At 48.9% G+C, this 16,646-nt stretch overlaps 1 protein-coding gene and 1 pseudogene across 2 annotated transcripts; both read left to right on the top strand.

Annotated features, from left to right (window-relative positions):
* The window catches only part of LOC123152835 (disease resistance protein RPM1-like), a 71,091-nt pseudogene that overhangs the window by 19,272 nt on the left and 35,173 nt on the right, over window positions 1–16,646 (top strand).
* LOC123150737 (uncharacterized) lies at window positions 9,175–14,813 on the top strand. 2 transcript variants are annotated; one of them, XR_006475324.1, is made up of 9 exons: window positions 9,175–9,497; window positions 10,350–10,424; window positions 10,525–11,396; window positions 11,688–12,389; window positions 12,470–12,673; window positions 12,756–12,949; window positions 13,040–13,566; window positions 14,022–14,079; window positions 14,517–14,813. XR_006475324.1 is itself a non-coding variant. In XM_044570571.1 (7 exons), exons 3-7 carry the CDS (start codon window positions 11,006–11,008, stop codon window positions 13,559–13,561), a joined length of 2,013 nt encoding a protein of 670 aa, XP_044426506.1. In that variant the 5' UTR covers window positions 9,175–9,497; window positions 10,350–10,424; window positions 10,525–11,005; the 3' UTR covers window positions 13,562–13,888. The 2 variants fall into 2 exon arrangements, 1 of the variants encoding a protein (XP_044426506.1); XM_044570571.1 differs by lacking the exons at window positions 14,022–14,079; window positions 14,517–14,813 and having other exon boundaries at window positions 13,040–13,888.

Below are 16,646 nucleotides of genomic sequence, written 5' to 3'. Positions count from 1 at the left end.
TCATCACGTGAGACGGACTAGTCATCATCGGTGAACATCTCCATGTTGATCGTATCTTTCATACGACTCATATTCGACCTTTCGGTCTCTTGTGTTCCGAGGCCATGTCTGTACATGCTAGGCTCGTCAAGTTAACCTAAGTGTTTGCATGTGTAAATCTGTCTTACACCCGTTGTATGTGAACGTTGGAATCTATCACACCCGATCATCACGTGGTGCTTCGAAACAACGAACTGTCGCAACGGCGCACAGTTAGGGGGAACACTTTCTTGAAATTATTATGAGGGGTCATCTTATTTACTACCGTCGTTCTAAGTAAACAAGATGCAAAAACATGATAAACATCACATGCAATCAAATAATAGTGACATGTTATGACCAATATCATATAGCTCTTTTGATCTCCATCTTGGGGCTCCATGATCATCTTGTCACCGGCATGACACCATGATCTCCATCATCATGATCTCCATCATCGTGTCTCCATGAAGTTGCTCGCCAACTATTACTTCTACTACTATGGCTAACACGTTTATCAATAAAGTAAAGTAATTTACATGGCGTTTCTCAATGACACGTAGGTCATACAAAAAAATAAAGACAACTCCTATGGCTTCTGCCGGTTGTCATACTCATCGACATGCAAGTCATGATTCCTATTACGAGAACATGATCTCATACATCACATATATATCACATCATTCATCACAACTTTGGCCATATCATATCACAGAACACTTGCTGCAAAAACAAGTTAGACGTCCTCTAATTGTTGTTGCAAGTTTTACGTGGCTGCAATAGGGTTCTAGCAAGAACGTTTTCTTACCTATGTAAAAGCCACAACGTGATTTGTCAACTTCTATTTACCCTTCATAAGGACCCTTTTCATCGAATCCACTCCAACTAAAGTGGGAGAGACAGACACCCGCTAGCCACCTTATGCAACTAGTGCATGTCAGTCGGTGGAACCTGTCTCACGTAAGCGTACGTGTAAGGTCGGTCCGGGCCGCTTCATCCCACAGTACCGCTGAAACAAAATAAGACTAGTAGCGGCAAGAAAGTTGACAACATCTACGCCCACAACAAATTGTGTTCTACTCGTGCAAAGAGAACTACGCATAGACCTAGCTCATGATGCCACTGTTGGGGAACGTTGCAGAAAATAAAAATTTTCCAACGGTTTCACCAAGATCTATCTATGAGTTCATCTAGCAACGAGTGATTTGAGTGCATCTACATACCTTTGTAGATCACGAGCGGAAGCGTTCAAGAGAACGGGGTTGAAGGAGTCGTACTCGTCGTGATCCAAATCACCGGAGATCCTAGCGCCGAACGGACGGCACCTCCACGTTCAACACACGTACGGAGCGGATAACGTCTCTCGCGCCTTGATCCAGCAAGGAGGAGGGAGAGGTTGAGGAAGATGGCTCCAGCAGCAGCACGACGGCGTGGTGGTGGCGGAGAGGCAGTACTCCGGCAGCGCTTCGCCAAGCTCAACGGAGGAGGAGGAGGTGTTGGAGTGGGAGAGGGAGGCGCCAGGGGCATGGGTGCGGCTGCCCTCCCTCCCCCCCTCTATATATAGGGTCCCCAGGGGGGCGGCGGCCAAGGGGGTGGAGTGCCCCCCAAGGCAAGTGGAGGCGCCCCCTCCCCTAGGGTTCCCAACCCTAGGCGCAGGGGGGGCCCAAGGGGGGCGCACCAGCCCACTAGGGGCTGGTTCCCCTCCCACTTCAGCCCATGGGGCCCTCCGGGATAGGTGGCCCCACCCGATGGACCCCCGGGACCCTTCTGGTGGTCCCGGTACAATACCGGTGACCCCTGAAACTTTCCTGATGGCCGAAACCCGACTTCCCATATATAATTCTTTACCTCCAGACCATTCTGGAACTCCTCGTGACGTCCGGGATCTCATCCGGGACTCCGAACAACTTTCGGGTTACTGCATACTCATATCTCTACAACCCTATCGTCACCGAACCTTAAGTGTGTAGACCCTACGGGTTCGGGAGACACGTAGACATGACCGAGACGGCTCTCCGGCCAATAACCAACAGTGGGATCTGGATACCCATGTTGGCTCCCACATGCTCCTCGATGATCTCATCAGATGAACCACGATGTCGAGGATTCAAGCAACCCCGTATGCAATTCCCTTTGTCAATCGGTATGTTACTTGCCCGAGATTCGATCCCCGGTATCCCAATACCTCGTTCAATCTCGTTACCGGCAAGTCACTTTACTAGTACCGTAATGCATGATCCCGTGACCAAACACTTGGTCACTTTGAGCTCATTCTGATGATGCATTACCGAGTGGGCCCAGAGATACCTCTCCGTCATACGGAGTGACAAATCCCAGTCTCGATCCGTGTCAACCCAACGGACACTTTCAGAGATACCCGTAGTATACCTTTATAGTCACCCAGTTACGTTGTGACGTTTGGTACACCCAAAGCACTCCTACGGCATCCGGGAGTTACACGATCTCATGGTCTAAGGAAAAGATACTTGACATTGGAAAAGCTCTAGCAAACGAACTATACGATCTTGTGCTATGCTTAGGATTGGGTCTTGTCCATCACATCATTCTCCTAATGATGTGATCTCATTATCAATGACATCCAATGTCCATAGTCAGGAAACCATGACTATCTGTTGATCAACGAGCTAGTCAACTAGAGGCTTACTAGGGACATGTTGGTGTCTATGTATTCACACATGTATTACGATTTTCGGATAACACAATTATAGCATGAGTAAAAGACAATCATCATGAACAAGGAAATATAATAATAATCCTTTTATTATTGCCTCTAGGGCATATTTCCAACAGTGGCCGGGTTCCACCCTGGCCTGGTGGGCCAGGGGTGGAACTTGTCGTGCACTGCTGAGCAGATGGTGGCCGCCGTGGGGGGCGTGAACTGGTGCCCCACGCCGCCGCGGTCGCCTGAGCGGGACGCCTCGCCTCGGGAGGAGGTGGTGCAGGCACCGGCCACCTTCCAGCCCGCCGCCCCCGTGTACCACGGACCGCCGGCCCACCTGTGGACGCCGCCGGACTACGTTGATCTCGTCAGCGACGACGACGACACCGGCGGCCAGTGAAGACGGTGACGGCCATGACATCGACGGGCGCGGCAGGAGCGCGCGGGCGGCGTTTTTTATTATTTTGTTTTTATGTTAATTATGAAACTGGCCGTTTAAGTGGATTATGGAACTGGACCGTTTTATGGCCGTGACCTCTATATATGTTTTATGTTTTTTTAAGTGCGTTTATTTACTTTTTTAGGCATTTTATTTAAGTTTTTTGTTTTTTTAATCACGTCCACCCCGGACATGATTTGGGATGCGGCCGCGCGTTGGGCGCACCCACGACCCAACGGACAAATGCGGACATGGGCAAACCCATCGCTTACCCAAACGGACAAAATCCGGTCAAAGTGGACGTTTGTTTGAGATCGCGCGGTGGAGTTGTCCTGACAGAGCCTATTAAGATCACTGTTAAGATACAGTGGTAATCACAAATCCTATTCTCGTGAAGTGGGGCAGAGCACTGTTAAGATACTCATGGCACCATGATAAGATCTCTACTGGGTACTCTCTGTTTGCTGCCTCCACCGTTTTGCAGTGATTACCACTGTATCTATACCCACTCCGCTTTGTAATGGACGTGTGTGTGAGCAAGTTTGGCAAACTGAATCTCATTCATGTAATCATATATGCTTTCTACATGACTGCTCTATCTTCTACATGCAAGTTTGCAAATATGCCTGTGTACCTATGCACTGATGATATTAACTTTGTGATTCCAATTTTCAGTTGGAGATATCTATCTAACTTTTCTGCACTCTGTATAAGCACATGGTCTGATGTCAGTTTGCTAACATCCCTACTTTGCAACCATACACCATTTCTGTTGTCGACCACAAATGGCACTACCATCCACCTACGCAACGGCGCCGCTAGAGTGATTGGCCCGCCTTTTCCGTGCATATGCTCAACCAGATTCTAGTGGAACAAGTATTCAAAGTGCCTAAAAACGATGCAAGCAACCAAACACACCCCAAATGAATAACGACCTCCTGGCTATACGTGGGATCGTGGGTGATATACTACATGCGTTGACGGCAAAAGTACAAGTGCGACTAACAATCTGCCATGCCATCCTTTTGTACTCCTTTTCCCCTCTCTCTTTCTCTATCTGAACACTTCCTTAGAGGATATGTGTTTGTGTTGGTTCTGTCCCGAGCAAGGCCCGCAGGGTAGGTGGGTGGCGCTGGGTTGTTGAGCGTTTTTTCCTACGGGGTTGGCTTGGCTAAATTTGTAGCACGTGGGGAGCTGAAATATCAGTCCATTATTTCTGGACGGTACTGAAACAAATCAAGACAGGTGGCAACACTATATTGGCTAAAAAACGACCTAAGCTGAACTGAAAATCAGCCGACTATCGTGGTGGCTAGGGGAATCAACGACGACTTGAGCGTGTAGGATGGCTCCCCAACGGTCGTCTTGCTCCCACGCTCCCCCTGCCGCGCCCGCCGGATCTCTCCGCGGCCGCCGCGTAACCCATCCCCAGCCCCACCCGTCGGGTCATCGTTCCGATGCCCGCCGGCCACATAGCGTCCCCGGCCGCCACGTGCCGGCCCCTGTCTCGTCGGTTGATGCGCCGCTTCCGGGCCGTTCGAGCCCAGCTTCGGTGGATCTGGAACCCGACAACGACGGTTGGATTGAAGTGCGCAATCGCCGACGCCAGCGCCGTTATGCGGATGCGCTCGCCTTCAGTCATCCGCCTGTCTCCAAGCCTAGGATTCCCCGGTGGCTGCGGGGTTGCTGTGTTAAATGCCTGGAGTCTGGGCACGTGAAGGATAAGTGCGCCGGCGAGATTCGATGCCATCTTTGCTGGACATCGGGCCACATTGCTCGCAACTGCTCCCCACTCCGCGCCCAGCGTAGCGTTGCTCCGCCGTCCCAGGCGCCTGCTGCGACCGCTGCTCGCCGGCCCTCGCTAGACAGCTCCGCCTCGCACGCTCCACCCCCTCCCTTGAGCATGGCGCACTACCCACCTCTGGCTGGCCACCGCTTCCCCGACGAGTTGTACACCCACGGGGATCCGGATCTGTGGCCGGAGAGGGGGTGGCATCTTCTCCCGCACACCCGGCATGGAGGCGCTGGAAGCGGACTTCCGCAACAGGGCCCTATTTGCTTTGGTGCAGGGGAGGAGGCCGGCGGTCTCGCCGGAGGCTCTGGTCCAGATGCTGGGCCGGATCAGTGGGGTTGAGCGCAGTCGCGTGCGGGTGGAGGTCACCCATCCGGCCGATTTCTTCCTGCATTTTGCATCCACGGAGGATTGCGAAAGGGTCTTCCAGTGCAGAGGCCAGATCCGGTGTGCAGGCGCGCCTATCGCCTTCCAGCGCTGGCATCGGAGTGCGCAAGCTTCGAGCGGCAAGCTTGACTTCTTCTGCAAGATTGCATCGAGGGCCTCCCGGCGAGCGCGTGGGAGGAAGGTGTGATTGGCCAGCTCATGAACAGCCTTCAAGGCCAGTTGGTCGAGATTCTCCCCCAAGAGGATAGGTGGCAGCTTAATGTCACTGCTTGGATGAGGAATCCTTCCGGCATCCCGAATATCTACGACTTTGAGGTCCCGGAGCCTGTGGGGCTCCCGAACACGGTCGATCCAAATTGGCCGGTGGCGCCCCCTTCTCCAGCGCCCCCAATAGAGAGGCTCGCCTTGATTCACCACCTGTGGTGGATAGGACGGTGCCATATCTGCAATTCAACCCCAATTTCGAGCCAGAGGAAGACGAAGATCTTACAAGGAGGCACGATTACTCGCGAGACTGCATAAGGGGCAGGATTGATGGTACGGGCAGGGGAGATACTCCTCGTTCTGGTGGTCATCCCTTTGGCGGCCCTGGTGGTCTCGGCATCGCAGGTGATTGGGGCGGGCGTCGGGTGAACGGCTTGCTCGCGCCGGCAGGGGGCATTCCGCACCCACATCTGCTGGCAGGTGGCTCGGAGCCGGGTCGCCGGGATGTGTCGTCTCCGCCTGTGTCGGTCGACCGGTTGCCAAGGCTTGCATCGTCCGGGGAGCGTGGGACGCCTCCGGCCTCTTCGGGGACGGCCGTGAGCTGCGCTGCCAGCTCTGCGGCCACTACGGCTGCGGGCTCTGCGGCGCTCGTCGACACGCCGGGGTCCCTTGCTTCGGCGGCCTCTACGTTGGTGGGCTCTGCGGCCGGGTGCGCTACCCCGCTGGTGGGACGCGGGCTGTTCTGGCGTACCCTGCTGTCTCGCTCCCCTAGCTTGCCGCGCTCTCCTCGATCGGTCTGCTCTACGACCGTCGGCTCTGCGGCATGGGGCCGCACTCCGGATCTTCTATCGGCGTTGAAATTATACGCCTCGCCGCCTCGCCGCCATCCGTTTAGCCCGGAGAAGGCCGCGGAGGACATAATCGGGAGGGCGTCTGTCGGGCTGCAAGACGCGCTGGCCAGTTCGGACAAGGAGGAAGGTGGTGGCGCGCAGGGACTGGACTTGGATTCCGATAGGCCATCATTGGGAGATGGCTTGCCGCGCATTCAGACCACCAACAGGCATGTCAGTCCTTTGGGAAGCAACTCCAGCACGGTGTGCACTCCGTTCGCCGTTCCACTGGAGCCTCATCAGTTGCTGCCTTCAGCTGCGACTGTGCCACCGCCGGAACCGGATTTGGGTGTGATGGTCGGACCCAAATCGGCTGCTGACACTCTGCTGGAAGGGCTTCTCTTCTCCCCGGCCCCGTCCATTTTTGGCCCAAGACCGGCGGCCTCAGCTCCGGCGAGGCGTAAAAAAGCTCTGCCCCCCAACTTCACTCCCCGGAGGAGCGCCAGGATCAATAAACTTAACGGTGGCAAGCGTATCGGTCCGGTGCAGCACGCTCAGACAGTGCTGCTTCGCCGCATGGGTATAATTCAAGCTGAAGAACAACTGTCGCAGGAGGCCCTGGACGCGTATCTGAAGCTTTTTGACAAGCAACTGGCACCGCACCACATCAGGGCTGTAGCTACTCTCTTTGATCCTGATGGGGCAGAATTCGATGAGCCTGCACACGAGGGTTCGCTACCTTCTCGTTGCCGGAGTGTGTGGAACCGTGTGGGGCTTAGCACCCAGTAGTGGTCGCTCGCGGGATCTCTCACACCTTGATCATGTCTCTGGGTGTGTTGAGCTGGAATGTGAGGGGGTTGAATAACCCCACGAGGCTTTCGTCTATTAGACTTTTTATGCAATCCTGTAATGCTGCTCTAGTTTGTCTGCAAGAATCTAAGCTTGACAGTGTTGATGCGTCGGTGGTTTGTAATACCCTTGGGCCAGGGTTCGGTGGTTTTGAGGCTCTGCTGGTGGTGGGCACCCGCGGGGGTATTTTGATGGCTTGGAAGCCTGACGTTCTGCGTGTCATGGTTGTTCACAGAGGCGAGTACTCAATTACGGCCAATGTTCTGTCTTTGGCGGATGGCAAGGCTTGGATGGTGACCTCCGTGTATGGGCCCCAGGCAGTGGATGACAAGGTCAAGTTTTTGCAGGAGATCGAGCTCATTAGGCAGCAGGTGCAACTCTCTTGGATCATCAATGGGGATTTCAACCTCGTCAGAGGCGAGGGAGAGCGCAACTCGGGGAGGGCTGATCGAAGGATGGTCAGTAAGTTCAGGCATACCATAAACTGTCTAGGTTTGCATGACATACCACTGGTGGGCAGAAAGTTTACTTGGTGCAATGATCAACAGAGATCAGTCATGGCTAGGCTTGACAGGGTGCTCTTTAACAACGAGTGGGAAGAGGTCTATCCCATCAGCGATCTCATGGCGCTGAGTTCCAACATTTCTGACCATTGCCCTCTGTTGTTGTCGTGTGCGGCCGCCTGTCTGTGTGCGCACCGGTTTCGATTCGAAAATTTTTGGTGCAAACTGCCTGGTTTCCTGGACACGGTGAAACGAGCTTGGGATGTGGAGGTGGCTAGCACAGATCCGATGAAAATTCTCTCTTTTAAGTTAAATCGCACGGCTAAAGCCCTTCGAAGCTGGGGTCAGAAGAAGCATAGCACGTTGGAAGTGCAGTTTCAGATTGCTAATGAGGTAATCCTGCGTCTTGACACGGCACAAGAGTCAAGATCTCTCTCGGAGGAGGAAAGAAGACTGAAATCGTTCTTAAAAGGGAAGTGTCTTGCCTTGGCTTCTCTCGAGAGGGTTAGGCTGCGCCAGCGGGCTAGAGTCAGGGACCTGAAGGAGGGGGATGCCAATACTAAATATTTTCATATGAAGGCTAATGGCAGGCGTCGACGGCATTATATTCCTTACCTGAAAGATGGTAACCGTACTGCCACTAATATGGAGGATAAGCTGAACCTGGCTCGGGAGTTCTGATGTAATCTGATGGGTTCCTCGTCACCGTCGGGCTGCTCTCTCCGTCTGGACGCTTTGGGCTTGCACCGGCTGTCGCCGGATTTGGCCCAGGGGTTGGAGGTGCCGTTCACGGAAGAGGAGATTAAGAAAGTAATCTTTGACATGCCGTCTGACCGCGCGCCTGGGCCGGATGGGTTTTCTGGGCTGTTTTTCAAGACCTGCTGGGAGATTATCGCCAAGGATTTCATGGCTGTCATGGCAATGCTACATGATGGGCGTTTCTACTCCTTTCGTGATCTCAACTCCTCCATTCTTACCCTCCTGCCAAAGAAAGAAGACCCCTTGCAGCTGTCTGATTTCAGACCAATTAATCTGATTCATGGGGTTGCCAAAAAATTTGCTAAGGCGTTGGCCATCAGGCTTGCAACACTATTGCCTTCTCTCATCTCCCAGGCTCAAAGTGCTTTTGTTTGCAAAAGGTGCATTCATGAGAACTTTAAATTCGTTAGAAATGCTGCGAGGGCTCTGCACCAGAAGAAGAAACAAGCGGTGCTGATGAAAATCGACATCTCTAAAGGTTTTGACACACTCTCTTGGGGCTTCTTGCTGGAGTGTTGCGGGCCAGAGGATTTGGTGCCTGCGTTTTGATTTTCGGCCGAAAAAAACAATTTTCGGGCGAATTTCGGCCGTCTCGCCTGGGCCCGACATATGGGCCTTTCGGCCGAACAATTCAGCCCAATTTGAATTTATCTGGCCCGACCCAGCTTCCAGAGCCTTCCTGTTACGCTTCTGGTCGCATAAAACAACGAAACCAATCGCCCTAACCCTAGTTCGTGATTTCCTCTGGCTCCTCCCGTGTGCGGCGCCGCCGCTGCACATCGAGCAGACACATCTCACTCCAGCGCTGCTTCTCCCGCGTCCTCCGCATCTCGCCGGCGCTCACTAGCCTCCTGCCGCCCTCCACGTCTCCTCGCATCCACCCCATCCACTCCCTGTCCATTGCTTCTTCAAGACGGCGGCATGGTGCTCGGCGGCTGCGGCAACGGAGGTGATGGTGCGCGAGCCGACCAGTTCAACGGAGGCAGGAGCACGGGCCAGCGGCAGCAGCATGGAGGGCGTCCTCTTGGTTGGGAAGGTACAGATGTTCTTGATGTGTTTATATCTTCCTAGTTGAAGCAGCAATCTGTACAAAGCTATATAGCTATTACAAGCAGCTTGATTAATAGTACGTACACAGCTAGCTAGCTATTACAAGCAGCTTGATCGATTGTTCTACGAGTAGCTTCCTGCTTGTTGCTGCATCGGACTGCTTGCTTGCTAGTTGGGTTCACCCTCTACTTGTTGCATCTGCTGGCATTAGAAAGATTTTCCGTCTACTTGCTACTGCATATGCATGGAATACGACGAGTCGGCAACCAACAATTAATGAGCCTGACTGCCAAAGGATGGAAGAAGCAAGATGTGCTCTATTACCATGTAATTTTGTATGATTCACATCTGTTTTCATGCATATTTTGCTTTTAGTCACCAAGGATGCTCACGATCTGGTAGTATTTATTTTGGTCCAAAAGAAAAGTGGGTTACAAACCTTGTTATTAACATCCTCAAATATACAATCGTTCCATAAATCTGGGTTGTGTGCTTGCGTTTTGAGCTATTGAGATGATTCTTGTCTTTTATCACATCCAACCACTGGCTTGTATATTTGAAGAAGCATCCGATGTTTGAATCGATCATTTATTTAGATCTACAGCACGTCCAATAAAAAACAGTTGTGTTATGTGTTTATTTAAGTAAGTAGATGTTGACCGAATGATTAATTTCAATGGTCAGCAATACCATTAAGTAAGCAAGTGACACTCTAGTAGATCGGGCTGTACTGTTTTTGTTTATCATTCATATGGGGACACCCTAGTAAGCAAGTGTGGCTACCTTAGTTACCTACTCTTCATAGCTGACCGTTGTTCTTTTGTCATGTGATTTTCAGGTAATGGAAATGCAAATAGGAGTGGTAGTGGCAACCATGATGCAAATGCAAGTGATTCCCAAAAATCTTGGAAAGGTATTACTATGCTTTGCTTGTTCACACGATGCAAATGGAAGCATGATCTTGATTTGCTAGCTTCAATTGAAGTGATGTTGTTTGTAACTTTGCAATGCAGGAATTAAAGATAATAACTTGTGTGATCCTTGGAACCATGCATGGCCGTATTATGGGGGTTTTGATTGTGTGTACTGCAGCCTAAAGCACAAAGGTGGAGGTGCAACCCGTGTCGCGGAGCACCTTGGTGGTATTGTAGGTAATGTGAGGAGCTGCCCCAATGTGCCAAGAAATGTGAGAGATGCAATGAGAGAGTGTCGGGATGAATCAAGGAGGAAGAAAAGAGACAAACAAAATAGCAGGCTGAGAATTGAAAGAAATATTATGGAAGGGTTGTATCAAAAAGGAGGGGTGATTAACATACTAGATGATGAAGAAGAAGAAATTCAGATGAATATTAGAGAGGCCTTGCGTGACCCGAATGTCTCTCGCAGAGTTGAAAGGAGGATTGGTAGGGGGGCGTGGGTGATGTGCGGGTTTCTGTTGGCAAAAGGAGTATCACTGCCTATTTTGACAAACAATTATCCAGCAACAAAGTATCTATGCAGCCCAAGATCACTAGTGCTTTGGATCCTAATTCAAGAGATGCACTTGGCCTAGCTTGGTCCAAGTTTTTTCATGCCAATGATATTGCTGGACGTAAAGCTGATTGCCCATACTTCCGAGCTACTGTGAAGATCACTCAACAATTAGGGCCTGCTCCTATACCAACCGCAAAGGAGATCGATGGGAAATATTTGGAGGTTAACTATGATGAAGCTACTTCGTTTCTTCAAAAATTTAAACAAGATTGGAAAAACTTCGGTGTGACTCTTATGTGTGACTCTTGGACTGGTCCAACAGGAATGAGCCTCATAAACTTCATGGTATATTGTAATACACGAATGTTCTTCCTCAATACCATTGATGCATCCGGCCAGACTCAGAATTCAGGTTACTTCTTCCTCCCCTTCTTCGCATTTTACTTGCTCCTTGAACACTTGTATTTGTCCTATACATGCATTTCACATATGTTCTTAGAATACTTGCTTCTTAAATACTTGGATCTGTTTTAGGATTGTTTTATGTTCTCAATGCCTTGTTCTAATTAGGTATATATGCGTTTTACATATGTTCCTACAATACTTGCTTGTTCAATTCTTGGATCTGTCTTACAATTGTCTTGTGTTCTTAAAATACTTGCTTTGTTCTAATTAGGTATATGCATTTTACAAAATTTTGCAGACTTTATCTATAGAGAGATTGAGAAGGTTGTAGAAGAGATAGGCCATGAACATATTGTTCAAATAGTAACCGATAATGGGTCCAACTATAAGAAAGCTTGCAAAACCCTTATAGAAGAACCAAAATACTCTCATATTGTTTGGCAACCGTGTGCTGCCCACACCGTCAATCTTATGTTAAAAGATATAGCCAAATTTCCCGAGGTTGATGTGATAGTCAAGAGTGCCAAGACAATCTGTAGGTTCTTCCATAAGCACAATAACCTACATGATAACATGAAGAAGAACATAGGTGGTGAACTAATTAGACCAAATGTCACCCGTTTTGGGACTGTCTTCATGTTCCTTGAGAGTTACCATTTGAAGAAAGATAAATTTAGGGAGTGGATGGTTTCAACTGATTGGAAGGAGTGTCAGTGGAGGTATGAGCCTGGATATGTGTTTGCTGAAGAATGTTTGTCCAGTAATGTTTGGTGGAACACACTAGAGTGGGTATTGGGTTCGTTGAGGCCACTTTATAAGGCCATGAGGTATGCTGATACACAGAAACAATGCACTCTTTCCGGATTCAAGAAAAGTATGATGCTCGCTATACAACAGATGGAAGCACATCTAGGCCCTACATCAAGGTTGTACCTTAGTTTCATGCGCAAGGTGGGCAAGAGGATAGAGGCAATGGAAGAAGATACATTTATGGTTGCAGGTATTCATAAATGAATGGACTTTCAAAATTTATATTTCTCTTTTTCTGTTTTTAATTCACGTTGCTCTATTTTTATGCAGCTGTCGTCCTTGATCCATATACACATTACAAGCTCAACCTTTGCAACCATACAGATTATGCTACCTCACTAACAGATGCGATAGCGAAGATATTAGATCCAAAGAGTGCTCTTTCAGCCATTGATGAAGTAAGTAAGTTTAGGGAGTGCCAAGGGAGGTTTGGGACCAGATTAGCAGAAGAAGCTGCGGCGAGAATGGAGCCAAGTAAGAGATGGTCCTTTAGTTTTAGAATTTTCATCTCCTTTTGGTTTGCAATTCTGAAAATTTCATTGGTGATATCTTGCATCCCAATGGTGGTTTCAATTTGGAGGGGATGTTCCTGCATTGCAGAAGTGTGCAATGAGAATTTGCTCACAATGTGTCTCATCGAGTGGGTGTGAGAGGAATTGGAGCGCCTTTGCTTTGGTGCACACAAAGCAAAGAAATCGTCTTTTATATGACAAGCTCCACAAGCTAGTTTCTGTCCGCTACAACCTAAAGGTATAAACAAACTCATTTTACTTTCTTTGTCAACCTTGTATTGTCCTTGCATGTCATATAATTTACTTGGTTACTATTCAAACTTTGAAGATACGTGCTGAAGAAGATCAAGAGAAAGATATAGATAATGAAGTTGATCCAAGTGCACTGCTGCTGGACACAACAATGTTTGATGAAGCAAATCCAATAATGGAGTGGCTGAATGAGGATGAAGAGGATCCAATTGTGGATGGAGCTGATGCAGCCAGTGCTGTTTTTGAGAAAATAAGGCGTCTCAACTCAAGCAGGAAGGATTCTTATGTTGGTACAAAAGGTAATAAGAAGAAAAGAAAGAGGAATCATGATGAGGAGAATGAGTATGTCGAAACTGAGAGTGAGGATGACGATGAAGAGAATGAGTATGTTGATAATGAGAGTGAGGATGATGATGGGGTGAGTGAGGATGATGAGGATGATCAACAAGATCAGCAAGAGACACAAATGCAAGTGGAAGAAGAGACACACGTACAAGCTGAAAAGGAGACAGCAGCAAGTGTTGGCAATTTGGAGGCTCGTAGATCTGGACGACTAGTTAGGAAGAAGACCAAGGAAGTGAACAGCCTCTACTCGTAGATTTGGTAAGTCTCTTATTTTCGGCGTCTCCGCTTCAAAATTTTAGCTTCATGTTTTATATGTTTGAAGCAAATAGCTTGATGTGCATTTCTTTATTTAAGTAGGTTGATATTTAATTGTTATGGTGCTCTAATGTTTACCTCACTGTGAATGATCAGTACTGCTGCTCTAATTGCTACTTGTCAATTATCACCTTGTAGTGTTATAGTTGCCACTTATCTTCTTGTATTGTTGTTGTAGTTGCTATACTTATCAGTGTTGCCACTTATCTTCTTGTATTGCTATTGTAATTGCCACCTATCAATGTTGTTCTAATTGCTACCGATCACCTAGTAGTGATGTTCTCTGTTAGTCCATTTTATTTGATTATGCACAAAGTGGAAAAAGAAAATTTTGATGTTGAACTACATCCATCCTGATCCTATCTTTGTTTTCTCTAAACCAAAAATGCCACACGAAGAACTAAGGATATCAAGAAGCTTTTGGATGTATGCAAGCTTGGAGCTACTGTTTTATAGGTATGTTACCACTATATTTATCCTGCAATACCTTGAGCTTATGCATGATTTTTGATTCACATTTTTCACCGTGGATTTTCCTTCTGTGTGACAATTGACAAATGGCTAGTCCAAGCTAACAGCGGGCTGTTTGTGTCTATGTTGCTTTCTTTGTATCCTTAGAGTTTTGTTGTGCTGGAGTACAAACTATAAACTAAAATTCATCATTCTAGTATATGGAGCCATAACCTTTGCTCTTGAAGCTTTTTGGTGAATAAAAACTATATTGCTATAGTAGAATTGTTATTTCATTCATGAGCATGCATAACATTTGAATATTGTTCTACTAGCTACTTCTCCTGATAATCCATTTTATTTTTTGTTGCACAAAGTGGCAGAAGATAATTCCCATGCAGACTACCTCCATCCTAACCCTTCCTCTATTTTCTCTAAACCAGTAATGGCATGTGAAGAATATCCAGGGATATCAAGAAGCTTTTGGATGTAGGCAAGCTTGGAGCTGCTGTTTTAGTGTCATGCTTTGATGGTTGTCTTTTGGGGCTGTTGTTTCTGTGTAATCATTTAAGTTTGTTGGCTGTAACGGACTATTTAAACTCTGAACTACGCTGTGATGGTTGAAGTTGGACTGTTAAGGGTTATGTTGGAGGCAACTTTATAACTAATGTGTGCCTGTTATGTTGGACAGATGCAGTTTTATTAATCCCTAGAGCTTATTTGCTGAAGTTTATTCGATCCATCCTGATGGTTGTTGCACTGATATGTTTATGCTTTGTTTTATTTCAAATTTTGTTTGAATTTTGGCCGAATTTCGGCCAAATTTCGGTCGAATTTTGGGCAAATTTTCAAATTTTGATTTTGCAATTTCGTCCGAGATTTTGCCGAAAAAATTGAAATTCCCGAAATTCGGCCATTTCGCCCAAGGACGAAAAAAAACATAAACCGAAAATCAAAACGCAGTTGGTGCTCGCTGGTGCTCCTGGGTCTGCGGCTTGCTGAGTACGGCTACCACCTCGGTGCTCATCAACGATGAGTTGTCGGCACCTTTTGCTCTTGCTCAGGGCGTCAGGCAAGGTGATCCGTTGTCCCCGGCGTTGTTCATCATTGCCATGGACACTCTCCAAGGAATGCTGCTGTGGGCGGCGCAAAAGCAGGTGTTATCATATATGGGTCTGGGCAGGGAGATCCCGAGGGCATCCATCTTTGCAGACGATGCGGTTCTCTTCTTTAAGCCGCACTCAAATGACCTTCAGGTGATCTCCACGGTGCTGCAGTTGTTCGGCCAAGTCTCTGTCCTTCGCATCAACCTACAGAAGAGTTCGGTGACCTGTATTCGCTGCGAGGAGGACCTTGCATCTTTGGTGGCAGAGCACTTCCAATGTCAGAAGCAGGGTTTTCCCATCAAATATTTGGGCTTGCCTTTGTCAGTTTTCAGATTGAGGCGTCAGGAGGTTATGCCCCTGGTGGATAAACTTTCTAATAAAATGAAGGGCTGAAAACCAAAGCTTCTGCCGGCAGCGGGGCGGCTAACTCTAGTAAACTCGGTGCTCATGGCGCTGCCGCTTCACTTAATGGCAGTGCTTCCTCTGCCGGTCTGGGCGATCAAGCTCATAAACAGAAGGTGTCGGGGTTTCATATGGAAAGCGGAGGAGGCCATCAGTGGTGGGCACTGTCTAGTGCCATGGGCGCAAGTCTGCACTCCCAAGAAATGTGGTGGGCTTGGTGTGCTCAATTTGCGATGGTTCGGTTGGGCAATGCGATGTAGATGGCCTTGGTTGAAGTGGGATGAGAACCTCAGGCCGTGGCATCTGCTGCCTGACAATATAGAAAAGGAGGTCATGGCGATGTTCAGCGCTGCCACTGCAATTTCTCTCGGCGACGGGGAATCTGCGAGGTTCTGGACGGACAATTGGCTGCCGAATGGTTGTTCGATTGCTACCTCGGCGCCAGAGTTGTTCTCCTTCGTCAAGGACTCTGGCCGCTCTGTCTGTGAGGCCTTGCATAGTCAATCTTGGATAAGAGAAATCAAAGGCGGCATATCGGTGCAGGCGCTCGCTCAGTACCTGTCCGTCTGGGATACGGTGCAGGCCACCAATCTTACGCCAGGTGCGCGGGATCGGGCAATCTGGAAGCTTACTAAGGAACAAGTTTTTACGGTCAGCAGCGCGTAGAGATTGCTCTTCATGGCTAATGTGCGTTTTGCATGCAACAAACCAATCTGGAGGTCAAAGGCTCCCCCAAGGTGCAAGTTCTTCATGTGGCTGGCCGTTCATGGCAAATGCCTGACTGCAGACAACCTTCTTTGCCGCAGGTGGCCGGCTAATGCATCCTGCCCCCTCTGTCTGTTGGCACCCGAGACCTGTACGCATTTGGTTGTGCACTGCCGATACACGCAGCAACTTTGGGGATTGCTCAAGCGCAGGTTTGGGGCTCGCTTCACCACGCCAGAGGACAGTTTTAGCGACATAGAGGAGTGGTGGCTCCTGGCCAGAGCCGGCGTGCCTAAGTCGATGCGTCGCAACTTCGACACTATTACTATCCTCGTGCACTGGAGGCTATGGAAGGAGAGA

The sequence above is a fragment of the Triticum aestivum genome, chromosome 7A (assembly GCF_018294505.1).
Source record: "Triticum aestivum cultivar Chinese Spring chromosome 7A, IWGSC CS RefSeq v2.1, whole genome shotgun sequence".
Lineage (NCBI taxonomy): Eukaryota > Viridiplantae > Streptophyta > Magnoliopsida > Poales > Poaceae > Triticum > Triticum aestivum.
This window is presented reverse-complemented; position numbering and strand designations above follow the sequence as displayed.